Source organism: Podarcis cretensis (assembly GCF_951804945.1).
Source record: "Podarcis cretensis genome assembly, chromosome: 14".
NCBI lineage: Eukaryota > Metazoa > Chordata > Lepidosauria > Squamata > Lacertidae > Podarcis > Podarcis cretensis.
Window position 1 is genome coordinate 8,974,871 of NC_137183.1, and position 22,063 is coordinate 8,996,933.

The window sequence follows — 22,063 nt, forward strand, 5'->3', positions numbered from 1 at the left end:
TGCTGTAACCTGCGCCTCCGTGGAAAGGGAGGCATCAAGGATTACACCCAAACTCTTAACGGAAGAGTGGTACCTCGGGTTACAAACACCTCAGGTTACATACGCTTCAGGTTACAGACTCTGCTAACCCAGAAATAGTGCTTCAGGTTAAGAACTTCACCTTAGGATGAGAACAGAAATCATGTGGTGGCGACGCAGCAGCAGCAGGAGGCCCCATTAGCTAAAGTGGGACCTCAGGTTAAGAACGGTTTAAGGTTAAGAATGGACTTCTGAAACGAATTAAGTACATAACTCTAGGTACCACTGTATCTGAAAAGGTTGGGGAGGTGGGTCAATGATTTCCCTGTCCAAATATTTCTGTGGGGTTCTTGCCTATCCTCTTGGCCTCAATGAGTGCATGATCTGAAGGCAGGTCTGATCCTTACCATCAGAGGCAAATACAGTAGGCCATAATAATAATAATAATAATAATAATAATAATAATAATAATAATTTATTTGTACCCTGCCCATCTTGCTGGATTTCCCCAGGCACTCTGGGCAGCTTCCCACAAAGATTAAAAATACATTAAAATGTCACACATTAAAACTTCCCTGAACCAAGGCTGCCTTCAGATGTCTTCTAAATGTCAGGTAGTAACCATGGATGGCGATGCAGTTTCAACACAAAACACCCCCCACCCACATACCACCAGGGGTATCTGTTGCCCCAGGCGCAGAATTGTTAGGAGTGCAAAATTTCAACAACCGGTGCAATCTTAATAATAATAATAATAATAATAATTTTTATTTATCTCCCACCCTCCCCGGCCAAGACCGGGCTCAGGGCGGCTAACACCAAATATATGATACATTAAAAACACAAAATCAAACAATTGGTTAAGATACAATTCAAAATCACATTTAAAATCAGAATAAAATTAAGCGGGAGTCCACGAATCACAACTGTAGGGGTAAGTAATATTAAATGTTCACCAGGCCCAGCTACCCATGCTGGTCCCATATGGGCCGACAGAAAGAGCCAAGGAGGCCACTAACATACAGGGTCCCATAGAAAGAAAGCAGGGGGTCAGACACTAGGCCCGGACCATTGGCCTTGCGGAACAGCTCCATCTTGCAGGCCCTGCTGAAAGATGTCAAATCCTGCAGGACATAGCTGCAAACTTCCATTGCTGGGCTCCATTGAAAACGGCTTCTCCATGCGAACCAGGAAGTGACCTCTCCACAGTGGCGTAGCGTGGGGGGTGCAGGGGGGCCAGCCGCACCGGGTGCAACATTGGGGGGGGGGGCGTGCTCGCACTCGCAGCTCTCTGCCCCTACCTGGCTCACTCTCTCTCTCTCACTGCAGTACTGGCTGTGCGAATCCGATCCAAGCTGCCGGGTCGCCGCCCACTGTGGAGGGGGAGGGTGCCAGGCGTGCGTTGCGGTGCGGAGCGGAGAGAGAGCGAGGGAGGGACTATCTGGGGGAGGGACAGTGCAGCGGCCGCCCAGCGCAGCGCTGAGCGTGGGAGAGAACCACACCAGACCAGCCCAGGCAGCAGCAAGAAGAGGCTGGCAGCGGCGGCAGGTTAGGGGTTGGGGCGCAAATTACTTGCCTTGCCCCGGGTTAAAGGTAAAGGTAAAGGTACCCCTGCCCGTACGGGCCAGTCTTGACAGACTCTGGGGTTGTGCGCCCATCTCACTTAAGAGGCCAGGGGCCAGCGCTGTCCGGAGACACTTCCGGGTCACGTGGCCAGCGTGACATCGCTGCTCTGGCGAGCCAGAGCCGCACACGGAAACGCCGTTTACCTTCCCGCTGGTAAGCGGTCCCTATTTATCTACTTGCACCCGGAGGTGCTTTCGAACTGCTAGGTTGGCAGGCGCTGGGACCAAGCAGCGGGAGCGCACCCGGCCGCAGGGATTCGAACCGCCGACCTTTCGAACTGCCCCGGGTTAGGGGGCGCAAATTACTTGCCTTGCCCCGGGTGCTGACAACCCATGCTACGCCGCTGCCTCTCCAGGCAACGGAACAACATTAGGCAATTGAATAATAATAATAATAATAATAATAATAATAATAATAATAATTTATTATTTGTACCCCACCCATCTGGCTGGGTCTTCCCAGCCACTCTGGGTGGCTTCCAACAACGATTAAAAATACATTAAGATGTCACACATTAAAAACTTCCCTGAACAGGGCTGCCTTTGGATGTCTTCTAAATGTCAGGTAATTGTTTATCTCTTTGACATCTGGTGGGAGGGCGTTCCACAGGGCGGGCGCCACTACCGAGAAGGCCCTCTGCCTGGTTCCCTGTAGCTTTGCTTCTCACAGTGAGGGAACCGCCAGAAGGCCCTCGGTGCTGGACCTCAGCGTCCGGGCAGAATGATGGAGGCGGAGACGCTCCTTCAGGTATATTGAGCCTTTGAGGCCATTTAGGTATGCACATGTGTGCTCCATCCATTCCCCTCCCTCCCACTACCCCCCTCCGTGGTGCCACTGCATGCCATTTTCTTAACTAAGGAGTGTGGGATTTCACAGTTTGAGCAGGTAAAAAGATTATGGGTACTGTTCATTACAATTTTTTCATTTTATACTTTTGGGGTGGGGGTAATGTATTCTTGCCTGCTGGAGGACTTGCAATTCAACAGTAAATTTGCACGGGGTGGTTTATTTTGAATGCTCACCATTTTTGCAAGAGCATCCAGGCTCTGTCTGGGCTTCTCATGCACAGCAAGCAGGGCCTGCTGACAGGCAGGTGGCAGAATCAGTCCATCTGTTGGATGAGAGAATTCCAACTAGAACTGAGGCAAATTCAGACGGGGAAAGAAAAGCTCTTGGGCAAGCTTTGGTATCTTGAATTCATTTCCAAAACCTTTTGCGTATTCTGCCTCCCCTCAAAATGTCCCCAGTTATGGATGTTGTGGGATCACGTAAAATTTTGGGATAGAGAGCCTTGTTCATCTTGAGGGCCGCAAGGGGAACATTTCAGGGGCCACATGCCAGTGGTGCATGGGGCCAGAGGCAGAAGTGGGTAGAGCAATGTGTGTGTCTGTTACCTTTGTACACTAGGCTACATTTCAGAGAGGTAAAAAGATTCCTGCTTTGCAGGGGAACTTGTCAGTTATGGCCAGGAAAGCGTTCTTCCCGAGACTGGTTATAACCTGTTAAAAGGTTATAATTATGGCATTCAGTATGATACATCTGTTTGAGGATGCACATGTGTCAAATGAGATGTGACTTTAAGCACATGATTCAGAAACACAAACTGGCCACATATTTCCATTTACCAAAAGGCAGCTATGATCTAAATTGGGAGAGCAGCACAGAGCAGAAAGAGTTCAGCCCATCTCCTGCTGCACCTCAGCCCTGATTTGGGTTGGGGCTCCTGTGGCTGCTTTTTGTAGAGAAGGCGATGTGACGAGTCCAAGCACATTTTTATTTTAAAAATGTTGTGCTTCCAAAAGTAAAATGGATTAAATGTCCTGGAGAGATTGCAATTCTTTTGTGTCAACAAGAGAATGTGAGGGGGGTGGCTTTCTTTTCTAGAAGCCCTGCTTTTGGTGTATGGAAATTTGGAACTGATGCTTTTTCCATCATGTATATAAATGGTGGGGAAAACCTCAGTTGTCTGAAGTTAATGGGAAGGAATACTCCTCCATGCTCAAGGCCCTGAAATCAAGATATACTATGTCCACAGCACCCCCCTGATCCACCAAGCTTGTACAACAAAAGAAATGAGATTTGTCTGGCAAGACTTGTCTTTGAGAAACCCATTCTGGGTCTTAGGAATCAGAGCATCATTTTCTAAGTGCTCACAGACCTGCTTGGCTGCTGCTGTGCCACTCTTGGGACAAGGCAGGTTTGGGAGGGTGAGAGCTGCCCCCTATCTTGGGTTGGGGGGATTGCTCCTTCTCTTGGTGTGAGGAGGGTTTGGGGGCTGCCCTTTCTATTTGGGGTGACAGGAGTGCTGCTCCTTCTGTTGGGGGGGTGCTCCTGGGGGAAGCTGCCCCCTTCTCTCATGGCGGGGGGGACCTGGGAAGGGGAGGGAGTCGGGAGGAGCTGCCTGGCCTCAGGGTCTTCCAGGCACACTCTGGGGTGAAAGGGAGAGGAAAAGAGAGAGACACTCCATTCATGAAATTATTTCTGTACTGTTTTGTCTCTCTCACACATAATCATTCTTGGAAGCTGTTTACAGCAATCCAAGCCATAGAAGTATTAAAGACAGGCATGCATTAACCCTTTGTGGAGGGCTGTGTCATGAATATACAGTAATGTAGGGGGAGAAGTGCATAGTTACAAGTATACAGAAGCACACAAGCAGCCCCATACCCTGAAAGAAAGCGCTACAGAAAAATGGCAGTTGCCCTTTGCATTTTAAACTCCCTTAGGAAACAGCCTCTTCTATAGGAAAAACAGTGTAAGTAGCAGGCCAGGCTCTGCAAAACACTTGTCCACACCTCAGCCATCAAACAGCAGGGGGCAAAGCAGAGACACACACCTTGTGGAAGTTGTTATTATTAAATGTATTTATTAAAGGTATATACTGCCCTTAATCCACAGATCACAGGGCGTTGACGGCATAAAAATGCAACATAAAAGCACAAAATACATGAGAACAGCAAGAACAAAAAATAAACCAATAACCCACCCCCATATAATAATGTTATTAATTAAGGCCTATAAACTATCTTTTAAATCAGAACCAGTGAAGGCGGTGAAGGTCCTGTGTGAGTGTCTGGAAGCGGTTGGAGGATGGATGGCGGCTAACAGATTGAGGTTGAATCCTGACAAGACAGAAGTACTGTTTTTGGGGGACAGGAGGCGGGCAGGTGTGGAGGATTCCCTGGTCCTGAATGGGGTAACTGTGCCCCTGAAGGACCAGGTGCGCAGCCTGGGAGTCATTTTGGACTCACAGCTGTCCATGGAGGCACAGGTCAAATCTGTATCCAGGGCAGCTGTTTACCAGCTCCATCTGGTACGTAGGCTGAGACCCTATCTGCCTGCAGACTGTCTCGCCAGAGTGGTACATGCTCTGGTTATCTCCCGCTTGGACTACTGCAATGCGCTCTACGTGGGGCTACCTTTGAAGGTGACCCGGAAACTACAACTAATCCAGAATGCGGCAGCTAGACTGGTGACTGGGAGCGGCCGCCGAGACCATATAACACCGGTCTTGAAAGAACTACATTGGCTCCCAGTACGTTTCTGAGCACAATTCAAAGTGTTGGTGCTGACCTTTAAAGCCCTAAATGGCCTCGGTCCAGTATATCTGAAGGAGCGTCTCCACCCCCATCGTTCTGCCCGGACACTGAGGTCCAGCTCCGAGGGCCTTCTGGCAGTTCCCTCACTGCGAGAGGTCAAGTTACAGGGAACCAGGCAGAGGGCCTTCTCGGTAGTGGCGCCCACCCTGTGGAATGCCCTCCCATCAGATGTCAAAGCAATAAACAACTACCTGACATTCAGAAGACATCTGAAGGCAGCCCTGTTCAGGGAAGTTTTTAATATGTGACATTTTAGTGTATTTTTCATCCTTGTTGGAAGCCGCCCAGAGTGGCTGGGGAAACCCAGCCAGATGGGCGGGGTACAAATAAATTATTATTATTATTATTATTATTATTATTATTATTATTATTATCTTTTATGAATAAAAACACTATAAATGTTCAGATAAAATGTTTTTATAACAAAATACCTAAAGAAGGTTAAAAGGTAAAGGTACCCCTGACCGTACGGGCCAGTCTTGACAGACTCTGGGGTTGTGCGCCCATCTCACTTAAGAGGCCAGGGGCCAGCGCTGTCCGGAGACACTTCCGGGTCACGTGGCCAGCGTGACATCGCTGCTCTGGCGAGCCAGAGTCGCACATGGAAACGCCGTTTACCTTCCCGCTGGTAAGCGGTCCCTATTTATCTACTTGCACCCGGAGGTGCTTTCGAACTGCTAGGTTGGCAGGCGCTGGGACCGAGCAGCGGGAGTGCACCCCGCCGCAGGGATTCGAACCGCCGACCTTTCGATCGGCAAGTCCTAGGCGCTGAGGCTTTAACCCACAGCGCCACCTGCGTCCCATAAAGAAGGTTATCTACCCATAAATATAGGACTATGTGAACATATAGGACTTGTGTCTCTACTGTGGAGGCCGGGGACGTATGGCAGCCACATGACCGTCAAAGATGGGGTCTTGCTGTAACAAGAGAGTCCACTGCTAGCCGATTTTGACACCTTCAGCCAACAGCTCCAAGTCATGTACATGGAGGGCCCAGACTGCCAACCGCCTGATCAGGGAGCTGAAACAGGGGAGTGACTTGTTGGGGAAGTATGCCAGTGAATTTCAGCTGCTGGCACAGGAATTGGCCTGGAATCAGGCAGCTCTAGTGGACCATTTTCAAGAAGGGCTCTTCGGCCACTGACTGTAAGCAGCATGTACGCACAATGCTGCAGAGATTACAAGAGCGTTGCCTGCTCACCAAGCTCTCTGAGTACGAGTTTGACAAGCCCACCGTTGACTTCCTGGGCATTTCGGCCAATGGCACTGCCATGGACCCTGGCAAGGTGGAGACTATTTTGTCCTGGCAGCCTCCCCATAACCCCAAGGAGGTGCAGCGCCTGCTGGGATATGCGAACTACTACTCTTCGTTCACCCTGCACTCAGGGTGACAGTACCTCTACCACCCTCCTTTGGAAAAAGGCTGTGTTTGTCTGGGACGGTGCAGCTCAGAAGGCATTAGACGCCTTGAAGGCTGTGTTTGCTTCTCAGCCCATCCTTCGGCAACTGGACCCGGCACGGCAGTTTGTGGTGGAAAGTGATGCCTTGGATGTTGCTGTAGGGCGCTGCTACTGCAGGCCGACCCACAGCCTTCAACGTTCTACCCCTGTGGGTACTGCTCCCGAAAACTTCAACCGGCAGAGCGGAATTAGGGCATTTGAGACAAGGAACTATTGGCTGTTGAAGTGGCCTTTGAGATGTGGCATCATTTGTTAGAAGGGGCCAGTTATCCAGTTGAAGTTCGGACAGACCTTCGGAACCTAGAACATCTCCAGTCAGCCAAGAAGCTGAATCAGCACCAGATCCGATGGTCCCAGTTCTTCGATTTCAAGGTCATCTATATTCCCAGCAGCCAGAACCAGCGGGCTGATGCTCTTCTCATATTCCACTGGCGGTTGCGTATTTAGATGCCTACTTGAACTCCAGGCAAACGGGGATTAAAGGGGCTGGAAACAAACTATCATAGTCAACTTCTGAATGCCACATCTTCAGACCAGAGCACTTGAGCTTTGCCGAAGAGCCACGTCAGACTCAGAAGAAGAATAATAAGAAGAAGTTGCTGATCTCAACAGATGGAGGAGATGGTTTGGGAGGCCTCTGAGGTGTATCTCTCCCATTGTTCCTCGTCTATCTCCTGTAAAAAGGGGAGCCCAGAGGGGAGGGGTTAGGGACCTTTGAAAAGGAGGGCAGCCATCGCAAGGGCGTGCATCTGTCCCCATCACCCAGTGGAGGAGCACTGGCATAGCAACCCCTGCTGGTGCCTGGGGCGGGTGGGGAGTGTACTGGTGTGCACACCCCCCCACCATGGGGGTGGGGCATCCCAAGTGGGTGGGGCACACCGCACAAGTGAATGCCTCCCTCCTGGGAGGGATGCAACTGGTGTACACCAGCCCAGTGCTGCTGGAAAAAGCATTGTGGGGTGCACCACTGGGATGGTGCTTGGGACTCGGGAAGGAAACCTGCAGGCAGTGCATGCCAGTCACATCCCTGCTGGGTGTCCCTTCCGGGTGCCCCCCTGGTGGTGCGCCCTGTGATACTTTCCCCAGCAGTGCTGGGCCCACTCGCGGCTGGGAGGGATGCAGCGGCTGGGGCACGCTGCTGGGTAGCACATGCCAGTTGCATTCACAACTGCTTTTTCAGGCACCGCTGGGCCCGCTGGGTGGCAACTGAGGCTGGGAGGGAAGCGGTGGGTGGATGCTACCTACCCAGGCTGTGCACCACCTGCATCTCGCAGTGCACCCTCTGCTGCATTTTCAGGCAGTTCTGGGCCCGACTCCTGGAGGGCGCCCTGCAGCCCCAGTGCCACCCAGGGTGCCTCCCCGCCCTTTTCCTATGCTACTGCTGTGGAGCATCCCAGAACGGGCTCTCTTCCAGCATGAGGGCCCCATGGCAAACTTCCTAGGGAGCACTTGCTGACTGTGGAAGGGGCCAGGGCCCAAAGATGAGGCAGCCATGAATGCAGTTCCCATCTTTGCCCTGTTAGCTACAGTCCTGTCAGGCCAAAAGTCACCCAACCCCTCCTCCCCAGATAGCCTCTTATCCCAGCTATGGGGTCCAACCAGGCAAAGACCCTCAAGTGGAGTGTGGTGTCAATATAGGGGGATTGTGGGGTCTCTCAAAAACCCCTCCTCTGGTTCTCTCCTCCACCATTGGGTCTTTCAGCTGCTTCTTGCTCCAGAGGCATACACGATCCCCTCAGGTTTGGACTAGCCCCCTCTCCCTTGCCCGTGACTCCAGGTGAGCACAGAGGGTGATCCTGCAATGCAGGTGAGCACTGAGAAATAGTGGGGTGCATGACAGGGGTGTTTGAGGGGTGTAGCAATGGAGCTCAAATTGAAAACCTCTTTAGTTTTCTGTCTGTGTGAACAAAGAGGGGCTAAGGGATTGGCAAGGCTGGAGACCCTGCCCCTCCATGCCTACTGTCACTCATCCTTTTGGCTTTGATCTTCCCCCTCCAACACACACACATAAAAAGCTCCCCCCAATGCATCCTCTCAGGCTCTGGATTTCGACACAAGATTCAACTCATTGCCCTGCCTCTCATAGCCATGTGCAGATGTTGGAAAGTGTTCAGAGGAGGAAATAGGTCTGGCATACCAAGGGGCTGCCCCCACCCTTATTTCTCTGGCCTGCTAGGACACCCTCTCGCACCCAGACTCCTCACCTTCAGCCTCTCGAGGTTCTTTGAGATCCGGGACATGAGGTCCTTGATGGTTTGCTTGTCTGGCCGCTCCACCTCTGCTGAGAGACAGGGAACCTCCATGTTAAAAGGGTCAGCCTTTGAGATGCCACCGGGCTCTTTGCAAACAGGCAGCTGCTGCCCAGGACGCTTCCTAGTCTTGCCTCCTTTAGTGCCCATGAGCTCCCTGGGTGGCTGAGATGGCACAAGCCAACTGTCCTCTGTGGGCCAAACCATCCCAACTGATGCCCACTCTGGCCCTGTTCTCCAGGCCCAAATACCCAGGCAGGGAAACCTCAGGGAGGACACCCACCACCCACCAACCCCTCCCGTCAACTGGGCCCCCTTCCCCAGGCAAGGAGGCAGCAACATTACCCCCAAACCCCACTGGAAATCACAGATGTACTGCTCTGGGTCACACTGGCATCTTTGGTGGGAGCCAGTCCTCCATCAGACTCAGCAGATTTCCTGAGGAGCATCCTCAGGAATGCTCCCCTGGGGCTTCCCCTGGGGTGGGGTGGGGGGAGAAATGTCACGACCCCACAAGTGGGCTGAAGCCTGCCTCTCCTCAGACCTGGGGGAATTCTGCCACCTTCCAGGACACTTGTGAGGCTGAGGGGAAGCAGGACACCCAAGGGGACAGACGGACCACATGGACCCTGAAGGAAAGGAGCAAAGGCAAGAGCCCAGCTGCTGCAGGATCAGGCCCAAGAGGGCCCATCTTGCCCTGTTCTCACAGAGGCCACCTTATGTCCCAAGGAAAAGCCTCAAAGCGAGACCTCAGTGCAAGAGCAACCCCCTTCCCCACTTCTGCTCTCCACCAGCTGGTCTTAGTCAGAGACAGGGGAGGGAGAACACAACCATTGGCAGCCTCCCCTCCCTACCTGGAGGGGCCCTGGAGCCTCCCCACCCCCACAAAGGAGACTGAAACTATGGGGGGGGGGACAACAGGTGGAAGAGGAGACTCACTGTCTTCCACGATTTGTTTGATCAAATCCTCTGCTCCTCCTCCTCCTCCTTCAGCAGCTCAAGCTGGTTGTCTGCCAGGGCAGCAGTTGGCCACCATTTTGCTGTGGGGGAAGGGGAGAAAAAAGGGGGGAGAGAGACTTTGGAGCTCCCAGCCTGGCAAGAGGAAACGTGCGGAGAGGGGGTCTCTCTCACCTGAACGGCACAGGTGGGTGAACTGGGGGCGTCTGGCGGGGCTGCCTGAAGGTCATAATGAGGGCTCTCTCCATGGCCACTGCCGCCCTCTCCAGATTCTGCATCCACCTGCCAGGAAAAACTGGAAGAGGGGAGACAGAGAGAGACTGTCTTAAAGCCCCAAAGAGAACAGAGAAGGGCCTTCCATTTGCCAGTTTGAAATACACACACACACACCCCTTTACCCTGCCTTTTTACACTTAAGGTGTGTGTGTGTGTCCCCACCCCAGCAGAGGGAAGAATAAGAGGCAAACATCTTACCTGATCCTCTCGTAAGGGCTGGATGCCACCAGCTCATAGATTTCTGGTCCCTCCTCTGAAAGGTAGACCAGAAAAAATGATCTTGGATCTGAGCAGAGAAAAGAGACCAGATGGAAGAAGGGTCCTCACGGTGTCATGAAGAGCGGTGGTGTTATGGCCCCCCTTCTTACCTGTGGCTGCAGGGCGGACGAGGGTGGTCTCCAGAGGAACCACGGGGCTTAAAACAGAGCCCCCTGCCTTCCTCTTGAAGCATTTTAACTGCATCCGCCGCCCCTTCGGCTTCAGAAATACTACAAGATGTTCCAGAAGTAGGACATGCAGGTCTAAGAGACACAAACACACACAGAGAGAGGGGTTGTTGCTCACCTGCTCCACTGATCCTGAGGAGAACATCTAGGTGCCAGGCTGCAGAATCAGGCCAAAGGCCCATCCAGGCCAGAGGGACAAAGGAGGCTGGACCCTTGGGCCCATCTAGCCCTGTCTTGTCTACTCTGTCTGGCAGAAATGGCTCTCCAGGGTCCCAGGCGGGGAGTCTTCCCCTGAGCCCAAGCCGGAAATGCCGTTGGGGATGGAAGCTGGGACCTTCTGCATGCCAAGCAGTGTTCTGCCATGGAGCTACAAGGGCCCTTCTTCCACCCAAACACAGTCTCTCTGGGAGAGTTGTGGTTTGTGGCTTGTGGTTTGAGAGTTCTAAATGCTCCCGAAAGTTGGATGTCTTGACAGCTAAGGCTCTATTTTGTTTTAGATTCTCTTAATCTTTTCGAAAGCTGCCTGGCGACCTTTGCTTGGTCTGTCTAGCTCAGCCCTGTCTCCTTCTGCTGGCAGCAGTGGCTCTCCAGGGCTTTTAGACTCCAGAGTCTTTCTGCCATGAAGCCACAAGCCCTCCCCTCTTTGATTCCTGCGTTAATAGAAAAGGGGAGTCTAAGTGGCAAAGCCAACTGCAGAGGCAGAGCACATCACCCCTCCACTCGGAGAGGCCTGTGCCACGTGGGTGTGTCTGGGCAGGAGAGGTTGTTTCTTCCACCTACCCACAGTTTTCTTCTTGTTCAGGCGAAGCTGCAGAGGCCCCTCCTGAATTATGTGGTGTTCTGTGAGGTCAAGGTTCTGCTAGTTTTCACCTACACTCACAAAACCCTGTGTATCCAGACCCTCCAAGTGTCCCTATTTTCCAGGGACAGTCCCTGATTTACAGAAGCCATCCTGGTTTCTGATTTGATCCTGAAATGTCCCGTTTTTATTTTGGATGTCCCTATTTTGACTGGAGAAATGTTGGAGGGTCTGACTATGCCTCGTTCTGACAAGTGAGATGCATCCCTGGTGGACACTTTCCAACCACCAGGGAGAAACAGCTGGGGGAGAAGGAGGGTCAGTGAGTGGTGTGGCTCTGAAGAAAGAGGCTATGGCCTGGGAAGAGTTCTGAGGGCCAGAGAGAGGGAGGCCTGGGGGGCTGTGTCTGGCCTGAGGTTCTCCGCTCCTGTTCTGGATGGAGGGAACTCTTTGGGAACCAAGGCTTTGCCATCCTCCCAGCAGAGAAATGTGTCCAGCATGTCCTTGGCAAAAACGCAAGCAGCCTGTAGTTTGAGAGTGGTGCAGGCTGAGGATCAGAAAACTTAGCTGGAGCTGGTAAGAGTTTGGGGCTGCCTGCTGTCAAGAGGCGCATTTAAGGAAGTACAGCCAGTTCTGTTGCACTGGGTGCGAAGCCCTGGGGGGTGCCACTGGGGGCTTTGCAACTGTGATTTAGAATGGATCACAAGAGGTGGAGTGGTTCCAAAAGTATGTGTTGCAAGGGCACCACTGAAATTTGAGACTCCAAGGTCTGCCACTAAAAGGGGGTTGTGGCTCAGGGGCAGGAATAAGGTTCAGTTCCAGGCATCTCCAGGTAGGATTGGGAATGTCCCCAGTCAATGTAGACAATACTGAGCTTGACAGATCAAAGAGTCAGACTCAGTTTTAGGCGGTTTTTGATGTTCCTGTGCCGGTTTGTAAATAAATACAACTTTTGTAAAATGTCAGAAGGCTCCAGTAACCTCATTCCATAGGAAACCAAGCCAGGCGACCACTGCCCACCTGAAATTTATGCACTTGGAGAATTAGGACTTGTGTAACAATAGCATATTTTTGTTTTAGAAATCAGACATGTGGGCAAACCTTAAATGGTAGATCTGGAGATTCCCTTGCCCCCGGTAAGAAGCTCAAACTCATTATCTCCCGTGCACACCACCCACTTGCTGGGGGTTGGACTAGATGACCCTCATGGTCCCTTTCAACTCTGCAATTTGATGATTCTGCAGAGGCACTCATTCCTTTGCCCCATTTGTTGATCTGCTTGCCCAGGCACATCACAAAGCCAGCCAAGGTTACCAAGCAGCAAATCAATACTTCCTGTGGAGTAGCCATAAAAATATTAAAGTGCTTAAGTGCTGAAATACCAAAGTCCTTAATAAAAATGCAACAAGGCACCAACAAGAATCTTAATGAGGTATCATTCCACTGGAGAACATCTAAAACTCTAGAGCGATTATGTAGATTTTGGGGTGTGTTCCCCTCACCCTATTAGCCAGTGCACAAATGAGAGCTTCAGAAAGGATTGTGCAATAAACAAACAAATGAATAAATATTCTTTAAAATATGCTGCAGATTGAATGTGGAGCTATTTATTTATATTTTATTTATCGTATTCATAGTCCACCTTTTCTTCCAAAGAGCTCAAGAGGAATGTTAGGCATCTGAAGGCAGCCACCTGTATTGGGAAGTTTTAATGTCTGACATCCTATTATGTTTTTATATATGCTGGAAGCACACAGAGTGGCTGGGAAAACCCAGCCAGATGGGTGGGGTATAAATAATAAAATTGTTATTATGATTAGGCTGTTAGGCAGTGACTACCCAATGTCACCCAATGAGCTTCAGTAGCCAAGTGGGGATTTGAACCCTGGTCTCCCAGGTCCTAGTCCAACACTCTAACCACTACACCACACTGGCTCTCAGTGTGGCACCACCCACAAATAGCCGTGAAGTGTTGGTAGGCTTGTGGTGAGGAGGAGCCCTGAACTTTGCAGAAGTACAAAGAATATTTAGGAGGCAGGAAATCATGCAGTGCTGACTGCCTTTTTCGTGGTGAGTGGGGGGACGACGACAGAAAACCAGAGAGCCGGGGAATAGAATGGAACCCTGAATATGTTTACAGCATCATCATCATCATCATCATCATCATCATCATCATCATCATTTCCTTTAGAAATTACTTCCCACAAGACATCCCAAAGCAGCTGACAATGTAATAACTTGGGATTCTATCCAGTGGTAGTCCTACTCAAAACAGACCCATTGAAGGTTCATTAATTTCAATGGGTCTGCTCTTAGCAGGACTAGCACTGGATACAACCGATACATAAAACAGTTCCATATACAAATACAATATAAACACCTGATTTTCAAAAATCAGTTTAAAACAGCAACAACACATGCATAAAAATCCATTCAAATCCTAGGCAGATACCAAATGGGATAACATTTTTAGAAGGCTTATTTTTCAACAAGAGGAAATTCTCCAGCGGATGTCAGAAAGTCAAGGGAGAAGGAGCCTGTCTGACATACAGTAAGACAGGGCTATGGCGGCTGGAAACGTTTTTAACTTGGTGGTTTTCATCACGATAGGGCTTGTGCAACAATTTAGGGGAAAGTGCCATGACACATGTGCTAAGGGGAGATGATCACGTAAGGAAAGATTGGGGAAATGGAACAAAATGCTGTCTGAATGCAGCCCCAGTGCACAATGGATGTCCTGATGGGATGATGTGTGGGAATGTTGAGGACAATAGGAGAGGATATATTGATTAATATTATCCTTCCTCATGCTAGTGAGCTTGTAGCAGAGCACATTCCCATGTACATAGAAGGAAGCTAGTTGACTGGATTCCTCAGAATCACTTGAGTTAAGCAACCCATTCTGGTTTGTCCAGATTGGATTTGTTCCTGGTAAATCCCCCCTTTGTTCCCTTTTAAAAGAATAGCGACACAGTAATCATCTTTTAAAGTAATGATAAGCTTTACTCACATTCAGTCCACAGTGTGGTCGTGAAGGCAGGTTTTAGCTTGTAGTTACAGATACAGAGTAAAGTTTGGGTTCATCCTCTTGTGAGGAATGAGCCCCTGTGCTGATGGCTGAGAGCAAAAAAGCATCAAGATAGTACAAGAGGAAGAGCATCAAGAGAGAGATGGTTGTGTGACCAGGCTCAGACGGGGGGGGGGGGGCGCACATTGGCCACTTGGCCCGGGCCTCCGACTCCAAAGGGGGCCTCGGTCAGCATATTCACAATCATTTTGTCTTTATTTCAAGCCTTGAAATAAAATTATTTGTCAGCATAACTTTTGTGAAAATTATTTATATACTTACTTATTTATAAGACTTTAGTTATCCCCAGGATAAAGGGGGGGGGGCATATTATCTACCTGGCCCAGGCCTCTGCCTGGCTCTGCCTTTTATGGGGTGTGAAGGCCGCTCCCTGCAAGGCCCTTTCCACCTGGCCTAGGGGGCTGGGCCCACACTCACCAGCCCTACTGAGGAACATTGCCCGGCTGTGGGGTGTGAAGGCCGCTCCCCGCAAGGCCCTTTCCACCTGGCCTAGGGGGCTGGGCCCACACTCACCAGCCCTACTGAGGAACATTGCCCGGCTGTGGGGCGTGAAGACCGCTCCCTGCAAGCCCCTTTCCACCTGGCCTAGGGGGCTGGGCCCACACTCACCAGCCCTACTGAGGAACATTGCCCGGCTGTGGGGTGTGAAGGCTGCTCCCCGCAAGGCCCTTTCCACCTGGCCTAGGGGGCTTGACCTAAACTCACCAGCCCCACTGAAGAGGCTCCTCATGAGGCTGGAGGAACATTGCCCGGCTGGGAGTGTGAAGGCCGCTCCCTGCAAGGCCCTTTCCACCTGGCCTAGGGGGCTGGACCCACACTCACCAGCTCCACTGAAGAGGCTCCTCATGATGCCGAAGGAACATTGCCCTGCTGTGGGGCGTTTAGGCTGCTCCCTGCCAAAAGTAAACTACTTTCAATCGATGGGCTTCTCCAAAAATTTCTGTCCTGACACCCCGTCCCCAGGTTTGGGACGACGGAGACTTATGTTCCTTTACTCTCTCTCCGCAAGCTTAGGAAATCAGAGATTTCCCCCCCTTTTCCCCTGCTGTCAAAGGGGGTTTTGATGTTTATGAATGCAGGAAATTTCAGTCTTTAAATCAATTTTCCAGGCTGTTTAGCTTATAAAGTCTTTGCTTCAGTCTATTTACAAAGCGGAAGGCGGACTTCCTGTTTAGACCTTCCTGCTTCGTGCTTAATTCATAAATTTTGTAATTTTCTTAGTCGAATCTTCCATTTTTACTCACGGGTATTTTTTGAGTCCAATTGTCATCAGGAAAAAGTCAGCGCTCTCCGGTGATGGCTGCGCGGCTTCCCTACGTGAAAGTAGCAGTGGGTTTGATGCACCGCGCTGCTCACCCCACTTCGCTCCGGAGCCCCAAAAAGGGGTTTCCCGACGAGTAAGGGAGCCGCTCTTGGCGCTCTACCGAACCCCACGTCCCCAGGCTCCTCCGCCTGGGGTTTCTAGCGGGCCCCCACCTTCGCCGCGGTGGGAAGACCCAGCTTCATGGAGCCCGCTCCTCCAGTTGGAGGAACTCAGCCATTCACTGATGGCGCTAACCCGGAAGTCCTAGAAATTAAATTAAATCTATCTATCTACCTATCTATCTGGTCACATACAGGGGGAGGCTGCTCCCGAGCCAGGCATGTCTAAAGTCCATTTCGGGGGCCTAATCTGGCCTGCCGGTCGGTTTAATCCGGCCCCTGTGGCAGTTTATTTCCTTGGGTAAAATCCTAAAAAACCCCTCAACAACTTCAATCCTAAAAAAAGCTCAAGAACTTCAATCCTTTGGTTGGCCCTTTGGTCAGCCCTCATGGCCCTTCACTTCATCAAATCTGACCCTCTTTGAAAGAAGTTTGGACACCACTGCAAGACCAGGTGTGAGAAGAAGTCTTCCTGGCTGGAGCAACATTCCCCTGTGTGTCCACTCTGGGCAAACAGGAAATGTTGTATTTGACAGCTTTTGTAATGTTACATCCCACATGATGAAACAGACAGGATGGCCTTTCCTGCAGAACGCTGTGATAACAGAGATGATCTTTTACGCATTCTGGCTCCAAACTGTACGGGAACAATAACACCTTTATGCAGCACTGTAAATGTGAACTCTCAATTGTTTTCTAGTGAGAGTAGATATATCCCTTAGAACTTATATTCCAACATTTCTGCTTCGTGGCCAAGGCAGTGGGGGATCAGAAAGGCTCCACTGTGGACAGGTGGATGTGGCACCCCAAAGTGATTTGATTTCTAGCTCTTCAGCAAGGGGACAGGAGCCTTCCCTGGACATGACAGAGGACCCAGGCTCCCCAAGATGCTTATTTTCTTGGACTTCCGGGTTAGCACGATCGGATTAATGGCGGATTCCCTCCGAGCTCCGGAGGGAATCGGCTCTGCTGAGGACGGGTCTTACCGCGCCGGCGACGCGGGGACCCTTAGAAACCGCAGGTGCGGAAGCCTGCGGACTTGGTGACTCGGCGGGCACCTTTAAGCGCCTTCCCCGACCCAAGAAGAGCCTTTTTAAAGGCTACGAAGAGGGTACGGGGAGTGGCGTGGTGCTGTGAGTAGACCGCTACTTCAGTGGAGCATAGCCGCGAGCCATGGCCAGAGAATGCTGACTTTTTCCCCAAAATTCGGACTGGAAAATAAACAACCCGTGAGTAGATTGGAATCTGGACTTTAAAATTTATACCTTTGAATTTGGTACAATTGGGGGATGTGCTAAAGGGAAGTCCGCACCCCCCCTACCTACAAACGATCTAAAGCAAGGATTGGAGAACTAAGGTGGAGAGTATTGTGTTTGGTGTCAGATAAAAGATACTTCAATGAATTTGACAGAAGAAGTCTTTGTGCTGGAGAGAAAGTGAGGAATTTTGGAAGCTTTTGTGTAACCCCCCCCCCCCCGAACCCGGGAGTGTCCTGTGCGTAAGCCAGAGGAAAAAGAATAAGGAGTTTGACAGCTGTCAAAGGAGCTGTCAAACGGGCGGTTAAGTTAAGAACTTTGTTACTTAAAAACTCTCTGAATTAAAAGTGTTGCATTTGAACTGAGGTGGTTGGAAACAACGTAGCTATAAACAATAAGTAACGGACTGTTGGAAAAGGACTATCAAGTAATTGGAATCCCCCTAGGGGGAACTAGAGACATTACAATGGCTGCAGAGGGAAAATTACTGGCAGAGATAGAAAAAATGTTTTTTCTCGTGGGAATCCTGCAAGAGCAGAGTACGGCTATGAACAAAGAACTTATGACCTTGAATTCTAAAACAAACAACTGCTGAATGCATAAAGGATTTGACTAATAAGAAATCTGCAGCTGAACCAGAAGAGACATTTTTGGAACAGGTGGAGAGGAAAGAAGGAGTGGAAAAGGAAAATACCAATCAGAAGCCTATATTGTCAGGAAATAAAGAAGAAGATCTTCGGATTACAAATCTGCGAAAGATGAGAAAGATGAAGGAGGAAGTCCCTGGAGTACCTGGAATTCTGGAATTTAAAAGAATAAAGAAATATGATTGGGATTTCCTCTTTGAGTATGGGAGATCAGCTGACCTTTTGCAGCAACTGCTTTTAAGTATTTTGGATGGAAGAAAACTTGGTGTGGCTGCGACTGAACTCCTTCGAGACCTGAGGACCAACAAAAAGGGTTACCAACAAAATCGGCGGAGAGAGACTGACAGAGACTTGAAGGCCTTGGATGTGAGGAATCCGGGCTAGGAACTGTTTCTGTGGACATAAGGGATGGAAACCGGGGTAGGGAGGGAGGGGAGAACAGAATCTTAAAATTTTATGACTTTTGTATTTGGCCATTATGACATATAATTAATTAAAATATAAAGGGAGAAATTCGTGGGAGGGAAATTAGGTCGATCTTAGAAAAAAAAGATTTAATGTTTATAAGAGAATTGGATAAGTTAAATGTGGACAAGTAAAAAGAGTTAAGTTTTAAAAATAATAATAATATGTTAAAGATGAGAGATAAGAACTTGCTGAATTAATTATTGGAATTGGGATGTATGAAGAGGGGGTGGGGGGAAGTCAAGGAAAGAGGGTAAAGAAAGTAAGAGTATGAAATTATATATGTTTTGTTTTTGTTTTTGTTTTTGTTGTGTGTGTGTGTATAAAATGTGAAAACCTAATAAATTTTTTTATAAAAAACAAAAAAACAAAAAAACCCCAAGATGCTTATTTTCTTGCTACTTCAGCTATCGGGAACACCCATCATTAAATGAATCGTTTTTCAAAAAAGTGTTTAAGCCTTAACTGTTTTGAATGCAATGCATGTTAAATACAAATACATCAATCTAGTACCATTCTAGGCACAACAATTCCGTTCCAAATAGTACTGCTCGTCTCAAGGAGTCCTTCTCCCCAGATGTCATGTTGCCCTTTGCAAATTCAGCTTGAAGGGTTTTTTTTTGTGTTTTTTGCAAACCGAGGCGGTAAAAATTGGCTTCTGGCACATAATGAATAAATCAGTTCCATTTAACAGATAGGAAATCTTTTGTGAGTTGGATCAGCCAGAAACTCTGTCCAAGAGTCTTTATCCGGCTTAATTCCAGGAGATTTGTCTAATGAGAAAGAGGCTGTTTTTTATTCAATGTGCCACAGGTGTGCTTTCTGGGACCATATTCTACATTAGCGTATCATCCTTCAAGCGTCATTTGGGACTTTGTTTAAAGAAAGAAAGGAAAGCTGGAAAAGCCTGCTGCATTTGCAAGAAAATTTAATTGCTTAAGCATTTCTCCAAACAGTATTGATGCTGAAGATGTTCTCAGTCATGGCAAGAATTCTGGGGCTTTTAATGGTTTCTGAATCTATATCTTGTAGTCTGCTTTTGGATCAAGCTCATCTGTTCGGAACTAGCCATACCATGAGGTGGCCTGAGGTGTCAGAGGGATGTTTTGTGCAGCAGCTCATTTTAGGATTTAGTCCTAAAGTGATTTATGTCCAAAGCAAGTATTTTTACACACACACACACACACACACACACACACACACACACACACACACAATCACCTGTGAACCAGAGCACACCTAACATTCTAAATCCATTCAAATTTATTCAAAACCACCGACCTTCTGGGCCACTTTGCTGGGATGCAATTTGGAGGCCCTGTTTTACAGTGACACCTTTCCTTCCTGGAGAGGCTTCAAAATATGTGTACATTAGTCAAAACTACATATAAGAATGTGTTTATTAGGATAAATTTGCACGAAAATGCTGATGATTCTCCATGAGGATATATACAGGGAAGTTTTTAACGTGTGATATTTTACTGTATTTTTGGTTTCTGTGGAAGCCGCCCAGAATGGCTGGGGAGGCCCAGCCAGATGGGCGGGGTATAAATAATAAATTATTATTATTATTATTATTATTATTATTATTATTATTATTATTATTATATATCTGTCAGGATGCTGTCAGTGGCTCCTGGCTGGTTGCCCAGGAAAGTATAAAGACAAGGGAAAGTTTCTTACCATAATTTTTTATTTCAATCTTCACAGAGAGAGGCTATAGAACCCAGCCTCTTGGATAATGGTGTTGTCCTGAGTGAATTTCCACCCCTGTCTCTCCCACTTCCTCATTCGTTTCCTCTACGGGTGCTGCTAGGTGCCCTCTGCCTTTGAGCTCTTTGCTCTCCTACTTTTAAGGCTCATCGGGTTCTGGGAGATGGAGGGTCTGGGATGCTTTCTAATGACAACATGTCAGCTGGGTGTTGCTCTGGCTCTCCCATGATTTCCCAGCTTTCCCCCTCATCTGCCTCTGAGATGCTACCTCCCTCAACCTCCTGTTGTAAATCTATACTGTTTTCCTCTTCCTCCTCCTTGGAAGGGTCAGGAAAGGGAGATGGTCTCCATCATTCCTTCTCTGCCCAGTCCCTGACAATATCTCTGTAATCACAAATTGCTTCAGAATGTGGAGCATTGAATTTAAGAGTAGAAAAATGACCCAGTGAGCCTCATGGCTGAGTGGGGATTTCAGTCCTGATCTCCCAGATCATGACCCAATGCTCTAACCGGTAGAGGCTGATCTGTTGGGGCAAATGGGGCACTGCCCCACCGGAACCTGCCTTCCTTCTGACTTACTATCAGTCCAGGGGGTGGTCTTGCCTGTCATTGGCACTGACAGGACTTACTGCTGGTCTCCCTGCCTTCTGCCCCACCAGTCCCACTAGGCACCAGCCACCACTGACTCTAACCACTACACCACACTGTCACTTTGAATGTTGTATTTGAATAAAAGAATGGCCTGAACCCACTGGATTCAATTAGGAATGAGTATTGGTCCTTGATAGTGGTACATGTAACATTCTCGGAATTTGAAGGCAGGAAGGAAGGGAAGGGAAGGGAAGGATATATGCCCTTAAAAAATGGAAAGCAAGAAAGTTTGAACATTTGTAATGCAATGAACAATGTAGAAGTGAGGAGGGGATATTGCCGGCATATGCTGGAGAAGAAAACAATGTGCTAAAGCAAACACGGCCTCAAAAGACACAGTGTATTAGAGTATTTAATGATCCGGAGGAGCTGAACATCTGATTTACAAGCCAACAAGGGAGAAGGGGAGAGTCACGGTCTGGAACAAGATGGTTTATATTGGATTAGAGGAAGGGAAAAAATGTGCTTGGTGAGAGCAGCCAAAGAGATGTTCTTGAAACAAATGACAGGTGCTCCTGTGGTTAACACCTGCTTGCCAGCTAAGAGGGTGTCAAATGCACAATTGTCCTTCAGATGCCAAGATCACCTTGTTTCGTTAGATGACACATCTGTCTTTTGAGCAAAGGAGATGTTTGTTGTTATGGCCAGGAACCTTTTCTTTCAGAATCGTCCAACATACATTCAGTGAGAAGGGAGAGGGTTCATCTCAACACCCCTAATATAAAGCAGATTCCAGCCACATGAAAGAGAGGTTGTGACGGGGAGCTTAGGGTGTAGGCCTTGGTAAGATGGGGGTGTTACGTTCCTACTGTGAAATGTTCTTGATGATATTCCCCTCAGCTTTCCTCCTAGGAGTTCAAGATGGTCCACTTGCATCTAGCTCTTCCCATTTTATCCTTGCAAGGTAGTTTAGGCTGGGAGACAGCGACTGGCCCAAGATCTCTCAGTGAGGTCCTCTGCAGAGTGGGGATTTGAACCCTGGGTTTCCAGGTCCTAGCCCCAAACTCTAGCCACTACGCCACACCAGCTTTGCTGCTGGGCATGGTGCTGTACTCCTGCTGGGGAAGGACAGATTGAATCAATGGAGGTCTCATGGGAAGGTGCCAGCTTTGTTGCCTAGAAGGTCTCTTGACAGGGGCACAATATCCTGATGCGGGCATTTGAATGATGCTACTAGACTAGGTTCAAGGTGTTGATAAGGACTGCCTGAGCCCTTACATCCCACTTTGATCACAGAGACCATCTGAAGAAGTGCTGTCATTGGTTCCCTGTGTTACCAAGGCCCAACAGGCTTCAACCAGAAGTTGGGCATTTAGTGTTGCTGGTCCCGTGCTGTGGAACACTCTTCCAGCAGAGATGCGGCAGGCAGCCTCACTTTTGACTTTCAGGCA

At 49.1% G+C, this 22,063-nt stretch overlaps 1 protein-coding gene across 1 annotated transcript; it reads right to left on the reverse strand.

Moving 5' to 3' along the window:
• Positions 1-10,044: 10,044 nt before the first annotated feature.
• On the reverse strand, positions 10,045-11,485 carry LOC307202388 (rho guanine nucleotide exchange factor 11-like). The gene is made up of 4 exons (XM_079952249.1): positions 11,412-11,485; positions 10,554-10,706; positions 10,384-10,471; positions 10,045-10,191 (listed from the first exon to the last, which is right to left on the reverse strand). Exons 2-4 carry the CDS (start codon positions 10,645-10,647, stop codon positions 10,080-10,082), a joined length of 294 nt encoding a protein of 97 aa, XP_079808375.1. The 5' UTR covers positions 10,648-10,706; positions 11,412-11,485; the 3' UTR covers positions 10,045-10,079.
• Between the last annotated feature and the right edge of the window lie 10,578 nt (positions 11,486-22,063).

Bases quoted from the DNA above. Each gene is read 5' to 3' on its own strand.
- LOC307202388 (XM_079952249.1), bottom strand. From the start codon at position 10,647: ATGCAGTTAAAATGCTTCAAGAGGAAGGCAGGGGGCTCTGTTTTAAGC. The intron at 10,472-10,553 runs GTAAGAAGGGGG...TTCTCTGCTCAG, and splicing joins CGTCCGCCCTGCAGCCACAG to ATCCAAGATCATTTTTTCTG. The intron at 10,192-10,383 runs GTAAGATGTTTG...TTTTCCTGGCAG, and splicing joins AGCCCTTACGAGAGGATCAG to GTGGATGCAGAATCTGGAGA.